Source organism: Emys orbicularis, chromosome 16 (assembly GCF_028017835.1).
Source record: "Emys orbicularis isolate rEmyOrb1 chromosome 16, rEmyOrb1.hap1, whole genome shotgun sequence".
In the NCBI taxonomy this organism is placed as follows: domain Eukaryota; kingdom Metazoa; phylum Chordata; order Testudines; family Emydidae; genus Emys; species Emys orbicularis.
Window position 1 is genome coordinate 14,472,746 of NC_088698.1, and position 18,946 is coordinate 14,491,691.

General features: G+C 46.7%; 1 protein-coding gene and 1 gene segment (V, D, J or C); both read left to right on the forward strand.

The window, feature by feature from the left end:
• The window catches only part of LOC135890334 (immunoglobulin lambda-1 light chain-like), a 43,751-nt gene extending 32,535 nt beyond the window's left edge, over positions 1-11,216 (forward strand). Inside the window, exons 3-4 of the mRNA XM_065417701.1 lie at positions 7,300-7,337; positions 10,520-11,216. Coding sequence (XP_065273773.1) covers positions 7,300-7,337; positions 10,520-10,842 — 361 coding nt within the window. The 3' untranslated portion in view covers positions 10,843-11,216. The remainder of the gene's footprint in view (positions 1-7,299; positions 7,338-10,519) is intronic.
• A 2,535-nt stretch (positions 11,217-13,751) lies between these two features.
• LOC135890559 (immunoglobulin lambda constant 1-like) lies at positions 13,752-18,623 on the forward strand. The segment is given in 3 exon segments: positions 13,752-13,777; positions 14,931-14,983; positions 17,943-18,623. Coding segments are annotated over 3 exon segments (402 nt in total).
• Positions 18,624-18,946: the final 323 nt, after the last annotated feature.

The window sequence follows — 18,946 nt, forward strand, 5'->3', positions numbered from 1 at the left end:
AAAAGTTGTTTATCATGATTCTGCAATAAAAGATGGACATTTATCTGCCAATAGTTTATTCTTCTGGTTCCAAAGGCTGAACTGATTTCTCTCAGTTTATCTGTCAATAACTTATTCCCAGCAAATATCAGTAAGATTTAGTAGCCACTGGGTAAGATGTGTTCATCGTTATAAAACTCTCTCTCTTGGATTTTCATCTGGAGTAGATTGGCACCATGCCATTGAATTGAGTGGAGTGAGGCCGATTTACGCCCGCTGATGATCTCACCTTGTTTGCTTTTGTCTAGCAATAAAACCACTAGCACCAAGCTTGGGAGTTACCCTGAGTCTGGTGGAAGGTGCGACTGCTCTAAGCAACAGAGGTTGCAGCTACCAGGGCAGAAATATTCTGGTGGGACCCACTGCCCGGTTTCTCTTGGGAGCTCCTATGGTCTGAACTCAACCCTAGTTCAGACCATAGTTATGTGGCACTTGAGTCCCACTTAAACACTATGGAGCAAGCGTAAGTGGGTCTTTCTGTTAGTGGTGCCGTGGCTCTTTTGCTGGCACTCTGTACAAGAGCGTCACTTGACCCACCTTCGAATGGCGTAACTGGAACACGAACAACAGACCTCATGCTACAACAGTCCACTCAATTCACTGAGTATCTCTGGCTGCTGGTGTCCCTGGCCGCCCACAAGTCACAAAGACAGCAATGCAGCCAGGGAAACGCACCTTCCCATTGAATGCCAAACTGCACTGTGTGGGACCCACTATTTGTTCACGGGGGCGGATGGCTATGGGCTTGCCAATTACAAACAAATGTTATTAGGTAGGAGGAGCTTTGAATAGATTTTTTTAAATCAAAATATCTTTGTTCCGAGCTGCTGTGTCCCTGTTCCTTCTCCCAAAGGTGAATGTCTCCACAGTGACCTTGCAGCTCCAATAAGAGCATAAACAGATTATAATTTACCAGCAGAGGCCTGGCAAATACAGTCATAGATACATTTACAGTGACAAATGTGAACTCCAAATGAAAATACGTCCTTTGTAATAGCTTGAAAAGCCATCGAGCCCCACAAGGGAACCCTTAGTCAACCCTAGCTCCATTTATCTGTGGTCTGTCATTCATTGTGCTGTAAGATCCTCATTACTGAAAAGAATTCTTATTGGATGTAAATGGTTTGCCTGGTCGTTAGCATGAAATCTCAGCTGCTCACACAGATATCGCCAGCCGGCTCCCCTGGACCGGGAAGCGTGGGTACAACTAGTAACAGAATTCACGGAGGGTGAAATTCACCCTGTGCAATGGCCTTCATGAAGCCAATGAACCGTTTACGTGAGTGGGCTTCACTAGTACATAGGCCTCTTGCAGGACTCCTGAATTACACCCAGAGAGAAACCACCAGGGAGGCAAGAATTCAAAGCCCCTGTCTCCCAGGTTGGTACCGGGGTCACCATGCTACAGGAAAAGAGAAGGCTAAGATCAAGCATAGCCTGGTGGAGTAGCTAGTTTTACTCCAGGCCCTGAGGTTTTTTCCCCCACACGTGACTTCCCAGTCTGCTGTGGCACCTATGCAAGCTAAATCAAGTGTAGGGGAAAGAAACCAAACAACTCTATAATGCCAATTTTTTTAAAAGACTCCAGAGGTGATCCTGGAAATTACAGGCCAGTAAGCCTAACTTCAGTATCTGGCAAATTGGTTGAAACGATAGTAAAGCTCAGAATTATCAGACATAGAGATGAACTTGATATATTGGGGAAGAGTCAACATGGCTTTTGTAAAGGAAAAAATCACACCTCACCAATCTATTAGAATTCTTGAGGGTGTAAACAAGCATGTGGACCAGGATGATCCAATGGATATAGTATACTTTGACTTTCAAAAAGCCTTTGATAGCCAAAGGCTCTTAAGCAAAGTAAGCAGTCATGAGATAAGAGGGAAGGTCCTTGCATGGATCAGTAACTGCTTAAGGATAGGAAACAAAGCGTAGGAATAAATGGTGAGTTTTCACAATGGAGAGAAGTAAATAGCAGGGTCCCCCAGGGATTTGGATTGGGACCAGCGCTGTTCAACATACTAATAAATGGTCTGGAAAGGGGGATAAACAGTGAGGTGGCAAAGTTTGCAGATGATACAAAATTACTCAAGGTATTTAAGTCCAAAGCTCACAGCAAAGAGTTGCAAAGGGATCTCACAAAACTCAACAAAATAGCAGATGAAATTCAATGTTAATTACATAATCCCAATGATACATATAAAATGATGGGGTCTAAATTAGCTGTTACCACTCAAGAAAGAGAACTTGGAGTTATTGTGGATAGTTCTCTGAAAACATCCACTCAATGTGCAGAGGCAGTCAAAAAAGCGAACAGAATGTTAGAAACCATTAAGAAAGGGATAGATAATATGACAGAAAATATCATATTGCCACTTTATAAATCCACAGTACGCCCACACCTTGAATACTGTGTGCAGTTCTGGTCACCCCATCTCAAAAACAATTTATTAGAAGTGGAGAAGGACAACGAAAATGATTAGGGTATGGAACAGCTGCCATATGGGGAGAGATTAAACACACTGGAACTGTTCAGTTTAGAAAAGAGACGGCTAAGGTGGGATATGATAAAGGTCTATAAAACGATGAATGGTGAGGAGAAAAAAAGTGTTATTTACCCCTTCTCATAACACAAGAACCAGGGGTCACCCCATGACATTAATAGGCAGTGGATTTAAAACAAACATAAGCAAGTTCTTCTTCACACAACACTCGGTCAACCTGTGGACCACGTTGCCAGGGGATGTTGTGAAGGCCAAAAGGATAACTAGGTTTAAAAAGAATTAGAGAAGTTCATGGAGGATAGGTCCATCAATGGCTAGAAGCCAAGCTGGCCAGGGATGCAACCCCATGCTCCAGGGGTCCGTAAGCCTCTGACTGCTAGAAGCTGGGACTCAGCGACAGGGGATGGATCACTGGATGACTGCCCTGTTCTGTTCACTCCCTCTGGTACCAGCCACAGTTAGAAGACAGGCTGGATGGACCATTGGTCTGACACAGTCTGGCCATTCTTATGTTCTTTATGTAGAGTTATTATAAAGTGAAGTCAGCGTTACCGACTCAGGACAATCCAGCTACCTCCTTTCCAAGGCCCTACGTGGTGTCATTGTGATAGTGCAGTCACTCCCCGTGCACAGGCTCATGCAGCTCTCAGATGTTTCTGCCCTTCACACAGAAACTCTCGACAAAGCACCCTGGGCCGTGACAACAGCTGCACCGTGTAGGGTGACCAGATGTCCCGATTTTATAGGGATAGTCCCGATTTTGGGGTATTTTTCTTATATAGGCTCCTATTACCCCCCACCCCGTCCCGATTTTTCACATTTGCTGTCTGGTCACCCTAGCACCGTGCCTTGGAACCTGGCCACTCAGTGAGCATGTCAGTAAAGGCTGTGCCTTTGTAACGGGCGAGGGGTGCTGTGTGGAGCTGCACCGTCCCTGCAGGACTATGGGGAAGGTGGCATCTCAGCCAGGCCTGGTATCTCTGGTGCTGTCGCCTATGCATAGGGATTGGACAATCTGCTCCTTCCATTAGGATGCTCCTGCCCCACTCACTGGTGGGTTTGCCCTGCTCCCCGGCCAGCTCTTTCCCATATTCACCATATAACCCTTCCCAATGGGAACAGCATCCCCGGCGAAATACCCTTCTGTTTGCCAGCCCTTGCTGGCATTCGACTCCAGACTTGATTGCACTGATGCAACTATAATATTTCTTTGTACACAGGGAACATAAGAACATCCATACTGGGTCAGACCAAAGGTCCATCTAGCCCAGTATCCTGTCTTCCGACAGTGGCCAATGCCAGGTGCCCCAGAGGGAATGAACAGAACAGGTAATCATCAAGTGAGCCATCCCTTGTCGCTCATTTCCAGTTTCTGGCAAATGGAGGCTAGGGACACCATCCCTGCCCATCCCGGCTAATAGCCATTGATGGACCTATCCTCCATGAACTTATCTAGCTCTTTTTTGACCCCTGTTATGGTCTTGGCCTTCACAACATCCTCTGTGGATGCACAAATGGGGCATTGGTATTATATTTTATTAGCAATGGATTGGCCGGCATTTCCAAAGGATTCTAAGAGATCAAAGTGCTCAGACTCCATTGATTTCCAATGGGAGCGTGCACCATATTTCCAGCCCTCTTTGAAAATCCTACTCGTATTATGTGTACGGTTTGGATTTACACGGGGGCCAAACCCATAAAAAACCCGGAGCAAATCCAAACAGCTACAAAAAAACAGCCCCCACATTACCCTGCTGCCTGGCGGGCGAAGTGAAATTCCCTCTAGTGCAGAGAACCACCACAAGGGTTACACACCACTTCAGTCCCACCTACATCCCCGTTTAGCCTGTGGCCATCCATTATTAGACATCATTAACCCTTCATTTGCCGGATTAAAATAGTAGCCAAAGCAAACATCAGACACAAGTAATGCAGTCTGAGGAACCTGAGCAAAAGGAAAACAGGCCCTGATTCAGCAGAGCAGTTAAGCACGTGCCGACCTTTAATTAAGTTAAACATCTAGATGAGTCACTCCTGAATGATTCAACAGTTAGGGTGTGCGTGTTCGCTCCTACTCGTGAGCTTTTACTCACCTGAGTTAGTCCCATGGATTTCAAGAGGACTGTTAGGGTGAAGAAGTGCTCACCAGTGGGTGAAATTCACCCTGTGCAGAGGACCTGCATAATGTCTATGCACCACAGAAGTCCTACATCAGCCCTGTTAAGTTAGATTTAAATGGAACATAGGCCTGTGCAGAGCCTAAGCCCAGGGGTGACTTTACCCTACTCTGGGTAAGGGATACATGACCCAGCCCTCAACTGGGAGAATGATGAAGTCACTTAACATATCAAATCAGCAAGTGCCACATTAGAGGTGTGAGGGGATTTCTAATAACCCAGAACATCTTCCCTGGAAGAGCTACACATTCATCGCTGAAAATTAGACAGAACCCCTGATGCTCACCCCCAGCTGCGATTGCGCAGAATTCTCCTGCTCATCACGTGTTCCCAAGCCCATGTCATGCTTAACAGTGTTAGTGTTTGGGGGAGTGTAGTTTAGAGCCTCTCTCAGGCCTGAAAACCACTGTCCAGGGGCTTCTGTAAGGTCTGGTCCATTGGAGTCAAGGGAGCTGTGTCACTGACTTCAGTAAATGCAAGATCAAGCGCTATAAACAGCTTCAACTGTGGTCCATTAATGAGGAAATGAGGCTGGTACCATTCACTCCCCTGGCCGTGCTGAGCTGACACCCACCAGGCGCTAAGGGGAGTTTGTATTTACAGTCAGAGGGAGGGTCCAGTGACCTGGTTTAATTCAGAAGAAACCAGCTGAGCATGGACACAGCTCACAGCCTAGATGTTTACTGGCCCTGCCCTTGGTGAGAGGGGCACCTCACACCCACACTCTGCTGGGCAGCAGGCCCCAGAGCTGCTCTCCTAAGGTGAGGGGCAGGGAATAGCCCAGCAATGGTGTGAGTCTCATGGCAGCTCTGTCCAGGGAAACAGCGCAGGGATTTACTGCTGAGAACAGCTGGGAAATACAGAGCAAATGGCTGTCGTTGGTGGCACTGAGTTAATTTCTAAAGGCAACTGGGGGCTCCCTTGAGGAAAGTGCTGACGTCTCCTGCATACTGGACATGGGCTGAGCAGACTTGCTCTCTATTGATACCAGCATTCCCTTGTATTGGGACCAACAGAGTCTGGAGCATTTTCCAGCATATGCCAGCCGTACGATGGACATGGCTTTTACAAGCACCAAAGGTTCTGAGCATCTTGACTGGCTCCTGGCTTCCAGGGAGACTGACAGTAACACCTACATCTGATCCACGGCTGGTCAACCGTCCAGGATTGTCGATTAATCCAGGAATTAATGATTAATCTTTAATTAAAGATTATGGCATATGATGAAACCTCCAGGAATACGTCCAACCAAAATTGGCAACCCTGCTGCTGGGGATCAGACAGAGCGTGGGGTGATTGGTTTAATGCCACATGGATCTTGAGTCATTCCTCTGGCACGTCCAATGTGGAGACATCACCAGCCCCCTGCATGGTTCAGCTGAGAGCGAACGCAGGACGTCATGACGCAGCTTCTTGCAGAAGGGCTGTGCCCAGTGACTCAGAGCGACCCCCTGACCCCATGGACTGTCTGAAGATCCTGATCAGGTAAGTTAGGACAATGTGGGAGGGGATGTCTTAGCTTCTCACAGACAGGTGCAGAGAGGCTGCACTATTCAGAGAGTAGACGAGGACAGCACGTGGTTTGGATCACATCCGATCCACCCGCGTGCAGCCCCTGGCACGTCTGATCTGTCTCTTCGCTGACACTAATTGGTGGGTCACAGGGACATGCTGTATGTTAATTATGTCTAGAAAGATGCTGGTGCTCCCAGAGGTGTGGGGTCACGGCGACATGGTTTCTAAGTATGGTTATCGTATCCATAACATACCCCACTGAATCCATTCAATACTGACAGCTAATGCGCCTCATTCCTTCCCCGACGTAATTCCACTGAAGTGACTACAATGGCACCAGTGATGAATTTGACCCAGTATTGGCCTGTCATGGCCAAATGGCAGTGGAATAACCCACACGCAGTCCTGTTGTGTACATGCCCTCCAGCACCCACAACCGTTCTCCATGGGCTCCAGCCACAGCCACACAGACACGCAGGCAGATCCACAGCCTGTGCGGGGGTTGGGGGAGCGCTGTAGTGGGGGAACCCAGCGCGGTAGTAGAGCACAGAGCTCCTTTGCTTCTCTCTCGGTACCTTTACGCCCTTTATCACTGTAGTACCTGAGAATCTCTGAGACATGATAGAACTTATCCTTATACCACCCTGTGAGGCAGGGAAATGCTGCCCCCATTTTACAGATGGGGAAGTGAGGCACAGAGATGACGTGACTTGCCCAAGGATACAAAGTCAGTGGCAGAGCCAGGACATGAACCCCGCTCACCTGACTTCCACGCCAGTGCCTTAACTACAAGACCATCTTCCGCGCTCTTATGTGGGCTGTGTGCGGGGACCAGGATTTGGCCTTATTGTGAGTTCTCCAAAGGAATACTCCATTGCTTCACTTCCCAGTGGATCTTCATTCCACCGACTGTACGATGAGTTTCTCCAGAAAGGATAAACCTGCACTCCCATGGGGTGCCAGTGGAAATTGCCCTGCGCCTCTTTTTCCCTACGCGGGCAGAGGTGGCGACCTCTCCCTGCCATCGACTGGGACTGGTTTTTGTACAGCCGTGTGTCACTGTGGTGGATCTTCGGTGGAGGAACCCAGCTGACCGTCCTTGGTAAGTCACTGAATTACTCACAAACTTTCCTTCTCCTGGCTGTATTGTACGTTTTCCATGATTTTTTCCCTGGTTTCTTTGTCTTCATGCTGGGCTCAGGACTCCTCTCACTTTATATATGGACCTCCACACAGTATTGGGAATAACATTTAGTCTCTCTGGATAGTCATAGCAGGTGTACACGGCACATGTTGGGTTTTCTTTTCTTTTCCTAATGAAGAGAAGTTTGAATTTGCCCATGAAACCTATGGGGATTCTGCCACTGGGTCCCCAGTTACGATGATCTAGTGCTAGACCTTAAGGAAAAGATTTTCCCTCCTTTTCTTTTAAGGTATGAACTATTTCTCAGTAGCACCGGGTGTTAGTCAGTGTATGAAAGAAACCCAGGGCCAGCTTCTCAGGTCCTGTAAACTGCCCTGGCTCCATTGTCCGCAATAGAGTTCCACCAAAACTCACCCCTGGCTCCTACAGACAGGTCTCCAATTCCAGGAAATCTAATGTTCTATTAAAGTCATTGGTCCCTGGTGATTTAAAATCTGATTTGTCGGGGTCCGTTGGACGGAAATGCTTAGCAATGAGAGCTGGGCAGAAAATAATGTTTTATTTGGTGAATAATTTCAGGAAAAGCAAAACAAAAAAATCAGTTTTATCTCAAGGGGTCCAAAATCCCAAACAAGCATTTTCAGCTGAAACCCGAAAATGCTTCAGTTATTGACAGGTTTTGGCTTAAGATTTCCACTTTTTCCATTTTGGGATTTTTAACAAAAAAAATTTTTTTTTTCTTTTTGAGAAAAGCAGATACTTGCCACAAAAATTTTCATTCAATTGAAAACCAATTTTCCACTGAAAACAGTTTTGATGGGTCATTTTCAACCAGCCCTATTTGTAGCATTGCTCGGTTAGAGGTAGGCAAGTGACTGATAACATTTTAAAAATAGAAGGCAGCTCCTCATATGGTGTAAATCCATGTAGCTTCCTTGCCAGCAAGGACTGCACTGATTTACACGTTCACTGAGTGAGTCTGATTGCACTGACTGACTTACTCCTGACCCGGAGGAGCCGTTCCATTGTACCTTGGATGACTGTAGCTACCACTGGAGTTCAGTTTGGAAATGCAACCCAACCCCACCCAAAACCTTTGAAATATGCAAGATCTTATTTAAGCAGAGTGGGGTTGGAGCAGGCTGCAGGGGAAGAGGGCTTTAAAGAGGTTGCACTAATTGTGTCCCTCAAGCCTGTGGGCATACTAATGGGGTTGCTGGCCAATCTGAAAGGCTGGACTGCTTCCTAGAGGCTGGATTCCGTGTCTGCCAAGTTCAGAGCTCAGTGATCAGGATGCTGGCTGGACCAGCCGGCTTCAGTTACAGAACAGCCTTGGGCACCTGATGGACCTGGCTTAGCCTGGGCTCAGTAAGTCAGGGCAATATTAGCTCAAACACCATTGTTGGCTGCTTTGACCTATATAAAGCGTGAAATAATTAAGGCCCAGACTGCGATAGCCCTACTCATGCCAAATAGCACATTGCTTTTCATACAGTCCCACTAATGAAATGGGACTGACCGCCTGTGGAGTAAGGTGCAACCTGGCATGAGGACGGGCATCCCAATCTGGCCCCTGCGACAAGGCTGGTGCATAAATGTTACCAAGGATTTAAAATATCCCTGAACTTTTGTGCCCTTCCTAAGCAGGTCGTGCCTTCAATGTCTCCCTGTCTCCCTGCAGTTACACAGCACAGCACCAGGCTAGGGCCCAGGGGAATCTACTCTGCACCCACCATGAAATCAACCCTCATTGTGGTATTTTGCAAGGTCCCTTTTCCTCTTGTCTTGAACCCCAATCCAGCAAAGTGCTCAGACGCACATTGGATCGGGCCCTGTAGCAGGGATTGGTCCCATAAATGAGTCTGTACTTTACAGTTGCTGAAAACATTTCAGCAACAAGCTTGCTTGGTAACTAGACTGTTCAGCAACAGGAACAGGCAACCAGGGTGTGGTAGGAGGTTGTTTGTCACCCAGGTGTTAATCAGAAGATCTGACTCTTAGCAGAGAGACCTACAGACCCAGATAGACAATGATAATTCAACAATGGGTTTATTGACCCACTTGGCAGAATAGAGAATTTATCCCTGCTATGGAATTCCATAGGATGGTTCAAAAACAAACTCTCTCTCTCTCTCTTTCTCTCTCAAAACTGTACAGAATTTTATACTACTTTCTTTAAAAAAAACTATTTAATGCCTGTAGCTCTTCTTCCTATCCTTTGGATCCTACTGTTTTTTTGTAATTATCTGTTACAGCATTTTTTTCATTAGGAAAAATGGGGGTTACCCCCAGATTCCTCTGTGCCTCTAGTTAAACAGCCCCCAAGGCCTGAACAGACAAATTAAACTCTAAGCTAAGGCCTTAAGAAATATCCCCAAAATAATAAATAGAACGTAGTCCTAGGAAGATACTTATCTGCTGTTTTTATATTTCTAAGATGGGCAGAAGGCCGAATGACCTAGAGTTTTTCTTTGTGAATGGCTCTCACTATCTCATTCGCAGATAGTCTGTTCTTGAGGAGGGAGAGAGAGAGAGTTTTCACCATGGAAATATCTTCCTAGTTAATTCAATGAGTAGCCCCTTCCTCTGCACTAAATGGCACTGTTTGAGAAGGAAGGTGCTACTCAATGTGAGGAAGGGGATCAAAATCTAGCACTTAATATGGAGGAATTCTGTGCAAACTGCCTAGGTTGCTAGCTGTTTAGAAGTCGTATTTCCCTTTATCTGAGCAACAATGAATGAAAAGGATGAGCTTGGAAACAATACTGATAATACTTCGCACTTCTCCAGCATCTTCCACCAAGTGTCTCACAGCGCTTTAGTAATATGTAAAAAAACATAAACCTTGAGAAAAAGCCTGCGTGCGGTGAGTTCAGTGATGTAATCCCCTTTCATAGGCAGAGAGGTAAGTGACTTCATCGGGTTCACAGAGGAAGCCTGTGGCAGAACTAGGAATGGACCCCAAGTGTCCAGATTCCCAGTCCTGTGCCTTAACCAGGAGAACATCTCAGATAATTACCCTGCCCCGGCGCTTGTGAGAGGTTGGATTTCTTACACTGTAGAGATCTGGAATTTCTTACGTTCTGCACTGCTAGTCTCTGGTTTGGGGTTTTCTAACACTGAGTTTCCTTGTCTTATAGGTCAGCCAAAGGCATCTCCTACAGTGCACCTCTTCCCTCCATCCTCTGAAGAGATAAAAACAAAGAGCAAAGCCACACTGGTGTGTCTGCTGGGCAGCTTTTACCCAGGGGCAGTCCAAGTCACCTGGAAAGCTGATGGCCAGCAGATCTCCACTGGAGTGGAGACGACCAAACCCTCCAAACAGAGTGACAACAAGTACATGGCCAGCAGTTACCTGTCACTGGATGCATCAAAGTGGAAGACCCATGAGACCTACACCTGTCATGTGACACACGATGGGAAGGACATCGAGAAGTCCCTGAAGAGCTCAGAGTGTTCTTAACACTCTGACCCCCAGACGGCTTGGCTGGTTCCCGTGTCAAGTCTGTAGGGGGTTCCCCAAGGGAGCCAGGATCTGCCTGTAGCATTCTCATAATGCTGATTTCCAGCAAATGTGCTTCCTGTTTTAGGTGGGGGATTTTATCAATCCATTTGACACCTGTCTTTATTCCCACGTCCCCACTGCTCTCACCCCCCTGCATTCCCTGGAAATGTCCTTCCTGCTTTAGTCTCTGATGCAGCCTTGTTATGATATTAATAAAATCTGAAAAAATTGACTATTACTGTGACTGTGAAGAGTTTAACTTCTTCTGTCCCTTTTACACCTCATGTATTAATTGCAATATTCACCTTATCTTCCAATAAAATCAATTTCCCTTTTATCAGCTAATATGGTTTTCTTTTTAGTCTGGGTCAATGCTCAGGTGGGTCACTAGCCCTGCAGAGAGCAGCCTGCTCTGTGAGTTAGTACAGAGTCAACCTCTGCCCGCGCATGGGGCAGATTCCGGTACCACCTTCTCCCTGAGCATTAGTCACTCTTCAACAAGCCTCATTGGAGTCAATGGGCTATTGGCTGAACAGCTCAACACTCAGGGGAGTAAGTGGCCAAATCTGGCCCATAGTGGGAGGGGCACTACAGTGCTGATGGCGGTTTCCTGGGATAAGCTGTAAACAGAGCTCCTGGCCACTTCTGGTCAGTAGAGACCCAAACCCCTCTTTGGAAGAGTGGCCTTTAATGTCCTGCAAACACCACCTTAGGTGATAGCTCTCAACCCACCCAACCGGCCCTCCCACCAGCTTCAGCTGTACATGGAAATCTGCCTGAATTAAACTAATGCCGCTGGCCACTGTGTGACACCTATTGTGTTTCAGCCAAAGGGGAAGGCAGTGACCATTATGTCCAGTTTGACCAGCTGTGTACATGGGTGAAGTGCTTTGGCAGCCTTCAGATTCAAGATGCTTTTCAAGTGAAAGCAGAACATTACTGGTGATCTGGATTCTCTGGTATCAGTCAGGCCTGTGTTACTTCTGGGATGCTGCACGATTTGGGCCTTGACAGGAAAGAGCAGATAGTCTGTGTCCCATTAAAAACCGATGAGTTGTGCTGGGGGATCAGGTTCATGTGAGAGTGGATACTCTGAGGGGCTCTGGGGTCTGTCCCACCCTTCCCAGACAGCAGCATGCACAGTGTGTACAGCTGGGAATTTGCATCACGGAGAGTGTTTATCATGGACCCCTGAGCCGTGCTGGGCCAGACAGCCAAAGGAGACCCATAAACACTGGTTCTCCTACAGCCATGTATCACATGTGCCACATATATGTCAGATCCCACCGTGATACCACCACTCATGGGTTACATAGATGGATGGCCAGCCATGCACTGCCATCTCCTACAGAAGGGAGTAAGAGGAAAGGAGAGCAGAGGGAGGATGAACTATGGAAAAGTTTTCAACAATGAGGGTTTTTTTAACCTTCACATAAAGTATTTTTAACATCTCCAGACCTACTGTCCTGCCATCCCATCACACTCACAGGACTGTACTTTGGGGGGGCTAAGATTTCCAGATGATGATTTGTGGAGCACCAAGAGTGTGCAGAGGACAGAGGGGACAATGGCTCTCAGAAGTTTTCAGGAGCTTACAATGCAACGATGAGTGTGAAGGGATCAGACAGAGCGTGTGTGTGAGTGTGTGTGAGATGGGGGGACCGAGCATGTGCCATAAAGAGTTGGCTGCCAGAACCTATTGGTGTACAAGGACTTTTAACACTACTTCATTGACAAAAAGGCTCTGGAAAGAGATTAACTTCCTTTGCTCAATGTTTATTAATTGGTCCTGTTCCCTTGCACATGTGAACCGCAATAGACTGACAAATGGACTTAAAACCTGCATGAAGTATTTAGGGTATTTTCAAAAATGACTCACTCCATTAAAAGTCTAAGTTCAACTGAAAGTTAATAGAACTTAGGCTCCTAAGGGCCAGATTTAAAAGGCATTGAAATGAATGGGCGTTTGGCAGACAGGTGCTTCTCAAAATCCCACAAGCCGCCTACCTGTACATTTAGACGCTTAAACACCATTAACACTCCAGGCCTAAGTGCTTAAGTCACTTCTGACAATGGGACTTGGGCCCATTTGCTAGCGGCTCAGGCCTGCCCTCCACTACCCAGGGAATTCTCACAGGGTCTCAGCCTGAACCACTGAAGTCACAGGAGCTTCTTCACCAAGTGCCAGATCAATTGTTAAACACAGCACAAGAACCTTGGCTTCAAATATGGCCCATTAATGAGGAAATGAGGCTGGTACCATTCACTCCCCTGGCCGTGCTGAGCTGACACACACCAGGCACTGAGGGGAGTTTGTATTTACAGTCAGAGGGAGGGTCCAGTGCCCTGGTTTAATTCAGAAGAAACCAGCTGAGCATGGACACAGCTCACAGCCTAGATGTTTACTGGCCCTGCCCTTGGTGAGAGGGGCACCTCACGCCCACACTCTGCTGGGCAGCAGGCCCCAGAGCTGCTCTCCTAAGGTGAGGGGCAGGGAATAGCCCAGCAATGGTGAGAGTCTCATGGCAGCTCTGTCCAGGGAAACAGCGCAGGGATTTACTGCTGAGAACAGCTGGGAAATACAGAGCAAATGGCTATCGTTGGTCGCACTGCGTTAATTTCCCTTCAGGAAAGTGCTGATCTCTGCTGCATACTGGATATTGGTACCAACATTGCCTTCTATTGGTACTAACAGGGTCGTAGCAGAGGATGGTGGTGATCGGTTTCATGGCACATGGATCTTGAGCATTCTTTACTTGTTCCTCGGACATGTCTAGCGTGGAGACTTCACCAGCTCCCGGCATCCTTCAGCCAAAAGTGAACACAGGATGTGCTGTGCCCAATAACTCAGAGCGACCCCTGGCCCTATGGACTATCTGGAGATCCTGATCAGGTAAGGCAGGACTATGTGTCATGGGATGTGGTAGCTTCTCACTGACAGGTGCAGGGAAGGCTGCACTATCCGGATGAGAGATGAGGACAGCACGTGGTGTTGGTTTCCTATCCACACACATGCAGCCCCAGCATGGCAGATCTGTTTCTTTGCTGACACTTGTTGGTGTGACTCTAGGATAGTGTTTATACTATGTCTGTAGAGATGCCAGCGCTCCCAGGGATGTAGGCTACAGACACGTGCTTTGGAAACAGGGGTATCGCCCACATGAAAAACACGATTGGATACATTAAATACTGGCAGCAAATGGGCCTAATTCTTCTCTGATATAATTCCCACAAGTCACTATAATTGCACCAGGGTTGAACATGGCTCAGCGTGTTCACTATCAGCATCCCAAAGAAATCTGCCAGCCCGTCCCTCCTGGGGACCTACGAGGGGCAGCTGGCAGTGGAAGGACCAACAGCTTAGCAGCCCCAATTCAACACTCTCTGTGTCCCCTCCACCACCCACAATGGTGCTAGATGGAGCTCCATGGGGGCCATCCACAGCAGCACACACAGGCAATGCTGGAGGCACCTGCAGTTCCACAGACCGTGGGTGTGTTGGGGGAGCACAGGGACAGTGGAACCCAGTGGAGTAGCAGCTGCCTAGCACACAGTTCCTTTGCGTCTATCTAGGCAGGTTTATGACCTGTATCACTGTCATACCTGAGCATCTCACAGCCATAAAGGAATTTATCCTTACAGCACCCCTGTGAAATAGGGAAGTACTATCCCCATTTTACAGATGGGGAATTGAGGCACAGAGATTATGTGACTTGCCCAAGGGCACAAAGTCAGTCTGTGGCAGAACCAGGACTTGAACCCATCTTCTGACTCCCACTCCAGTGCCTTAACGACAAGACAATCTTCTGCTCTCTTATGTGGTGGGCATGCATGGACCAGGATCTGGCCCCATATGAGCTCTCCCAGGGAATACTCCATTGCTTCACCTCCCAATGGATCTTCATTCAATCAATTGTACTATGAGCTTCTCCAGAAACGATGAACATTCGCTCTCATGGAGAGCCAGTTGTTCCATGGCCATTTTCTCCACACATGCAGTGGCGGCGACCTCTCCCTGCCATTGAACGTGCCTGGTTTTTGTACAGCCGTGTGTCACTGTGGTATGTCTTCGGTGGAGGAACCCAGCTGACCGTCCTTGGTAAGTCACTGAATTACTCACCTGCTTTCCTTCTCAATGCCAATACCGTCATGTTTCCATGATTTTTTCCTCCTTTTCTGTCTTTGATCCAGGCTTGGATCTCCTCTTACTGTACGCTCGGACCTTCATATGGTGTTGAGAACAATGTTTAACCCGTCCATACTCAGAACAGGGTGTAGATGTCCCATGCTAGATTTTTTTTTTAATCTTTTCCCAATGAACAGGTTTCTGAATTTGCCCATGAAACTTACCCAGATTTTGCTGCTGGGTCCCAATTTTTAAATAACTGGTGTTAGCATCTTAAAAGAAAATATTTTCTACCTTGTTTTTTGTTTTAATGGACTCGACATTTCTTAGTTATTCATACTGGGTTTTTCCAATATGTGAAAGAAACCAAGGGCCAGATTCTCAGCCAGGTAGAACAACAACATAGTCCCTTTGTTTTCAATAGATCTCCACCAAAATGCATCTAAACCTCCTTAAAATAGACGTACAACCCCTTGAAATCTAATGTGAGATAAAAATAATTTGTCCTTTGTGATTTGAAATCTGATCTTCCGGAGTAGTTTGAAGACTATTCATTTCGGTAAGAGTTAGTCACTAAATGGGTTTCATTTTCTGGAAAACTTCATCAAAAATGAAATGTTCTTTTTGTCAAAATTCTTAGCAGAAAATAGACTTTTGGCAAAAAAAATCAAAAATAAAACATTTTAACCAAATAATTACTGAAAACAGGGGGGAAAAACATATCTGCAGAAACCTTTTGGTTTTGAGTTTTTGCATTTCCAACAAGAAATGTTTTGACATCAGACACTTTCTGCAAAGATGTCCATTGAGATAAAAACCCAATATTTAACTGACAAGAGATTTGATGGGTAATTTTTGAGCAGCCCAATTTGTAGAATTGCTAATTTAGAGCGAGTTAAGAGTTTGACATAATCTTAAAAATATAAGAACACTGATTTACCCTTACACTGAGTGAGTGTAATTTCACTGACTGACTTACTCCTGACCCGGAGGATTGATTCCATTGTACATTGGATGACTGTAGCTATTGTGGATTTCAGTTTGGAAATACCACTCAACCCTGATTTTCTGCAGGTGCTGAGGGACACCCAACACCTTTGAAATATGGAGGGCTACAGATAAATGGGGTGGGATTGGAGCAGACTGTGGCGGGAGAGGGCTTGGAAGAGGCTGCACTAATTGCCTCTCTCAAGCCTGGAGCACACTAACGAGGTTGCTGGCCAGTCTGGAAAGGCTGGATGGCTTCCTAGAAGCTGCACTCTCCGGCTGCCAGCAGGCTTTACTTAGGCTTTGTCTACACTGCCAATTGAACGACAAAACTTTTTGGCGTTCATGGCTGCCTTTTACTAGGGGGTTTAAAATTCCCCAAACTTTTCTGTCCATTCTTAAGCCAGGAGGTCCTAATTGTCTCCATTTCTCCACGCAGTAACATAGCACCACATCGTACGTGGGCGCAGAGGACTCTACTCTGTACCCACCCTGACATCAACCAATACTGTGATATTTTGCCATGTCTCTTTTGTTCATCTTGGACCCTGATCGAGCAAGGCACTTAGACACATACTGGCTCGAGTCCTTTGGCTGGGACTGGTCCCATATCGGAGTCTGTACATTACGAGCTTCTGAAAAAGATTTAGCAACAAGCTAACTTGTTAACTAGGCTGTTCAGCAACTGGCATATCACAGGAAGAGTTAGGAGGTTATTTCCCATTGAAGTCTTATTCAAAAGTGCAGTCCCTTAGTAGAAAGGCCTGCAGAATGTGACAGACAATGATAACTGCTTAATAGGTTTGTTGACCCAACTTGCAGAATTTAATATAGAGAGACTTTCTTCCTGCTATAGAACACCATAGGATAGTTTAAAAAAAAAAAAAGTCTCTCACTTAGAACTCCATCGAATTTTATGGTACTGTATAAGAAACACTCTAAAATGTGTCTAGATCCCCTGTCCCATCCTTTGGATTATTTTGGTTGCTTTGTTATTCTATTTTATAGCTTTGTTCCATAAGGAAAAATGTGGGTTACCCTGGATTTCTCTCTGGGCACTGAAGTGGCTTCTGATCAGGGCCGGTTCCAGGCACCAGCCCAGCAAGCAGGTGCTTGGGGCGGCCAAGGGGAAAGGGCGGCACATCGGGCTCTTCGGCAGCGGGTCCCTCTCCGAGGGAAGGACCTGCCGCCGAATTGCCGCCGAAGATGAAAGCGGCACGGTGGAGCTGCCGATCGAGATCGCGGCTTTTTCCCCCCCCCGCCCCCACTTGGGGCGGCAAAAACCCTGGAGCCGGCCTTGCTTCTGATGCCCTAACCACACACAAACCACAAACTCTACGTGAAGCTTAGACCCTAAGAAATAACACAAACAAATAACCAGAAGATATTCCAAAATCCTTAGAAAGCTGCTTTTAGATTTCTAAAATGCAGCATAATGCAGAATCAGCTGCAGATTTTTTTTGTGACTGGCTCTTGCTAGAAGTCCAATGCATACAGATTGCAATGCAATTCTCTACTCACTTTCACACCGATTGATTTTTTCCTTTAGCACCAACACTGTACCCCTTGCAGGCCCCAAGTTGTTATTTGAAGTCAGTAGGAGATATCTGTGCAGGAGGAATATGGGATCAAGCCTTCAATGATTCAAGGGACAAAAAGGATGAGTAAAGTGATATTATTCCCTTTTACAGGCATAGGGACAGTTACTAACTAGGCCAGGTTCACTAAGGAAGCCTGTGACAGACCCAGGATTGGGTCCCAAATGTCCTGATTCCCAGTCCTGTGCCTTAACCAGAAGAACATCTTACATCTCAGATAATTACCCTGCCCACGACGTATATGAGAGGTTGGATTTGTTACACTGCAGAGATCTGGAATTTCTTGTGTTCGGCACAGGCAGTCTCTGGATTTGGGTTTTCTAACATTGAATCTCCTTGTCTTGTAGGTCAGCCAAAGGCATCTCCTACCGTGCACCTCTTCCCTCCATCCTCGGAAGAGATAAAAACAAAGAGCAAAGCCACACTGGTGTGTCTGCTGGGCAGCTTTTACCCAGGGGCAGTCCAAGTGACCTGGAAAGCTGATGGCCAGCAGATCTCCACTGGAGTGGAGACGACCAAACCCTCCAAACAGAGTGACAACAAGTTCATGGCCAGCAGTTACCTGTCTCTGGATGCATCAAAGTGGAAGACCCATGAGACCTACACCTGCCAGGTGACACATGATGGGAAGAACTTTGAGAAGTCCCTGAAGAGCTCAGAGTGTTCTTAACAGGGGGCTCAGCTGGTTCCCATGTCAGTCACTAGGGGGTTCCCCAAGGGAGCCAGGATCTGCCTGTAGCATTCCCATAATGCTGATTTCCAGCAAAACTCCTGCCTGTTTAAGGTGGGGGATTTTACCAATCCATACGACACCTGTCTTTATTCCCATGTTCCCACTGCTCTCACCCCCCTGCATTTCCTGAAAATGTCCTTCCTGCTTTAGTTTCTGATGCAACCTTGTTATGATATTAATAAAATCAGAAAAAATTGACTATCACTGTGACGAGTTTAACTTCTTCTGTCCCTTTTACACCTTGTGTATTAATTGCAATATTCACCTTCTCTTCCAATAAAATCAATTTACCTTTTATCAGCCAATATGATTTTCTTTTTAGTAAGGATCTGGTTGGCTTTGGGGTTTCAGACAAGCTAATGAGAAGTGACGTGTAATATCGTGGAGATCAGGGGAGGGGGAGAGATGTCACAGAGGGATCATTACCCAAGCTGTGATTGTTCTCCCCCAAGACTGTATTGAGTGAACCTGTGCCCTCGCATGGGGCAGATTCCGGCTCCTTTCTTCTCATTGGGCATTACTCATTCTTCAAGAAGCCTCATTGGAGTCAACGGGGTATTTGCAGAACAGCTCAGCACTCACGGGAATAAGTGTCCAAATCTGGCCCATAGAGGGAGG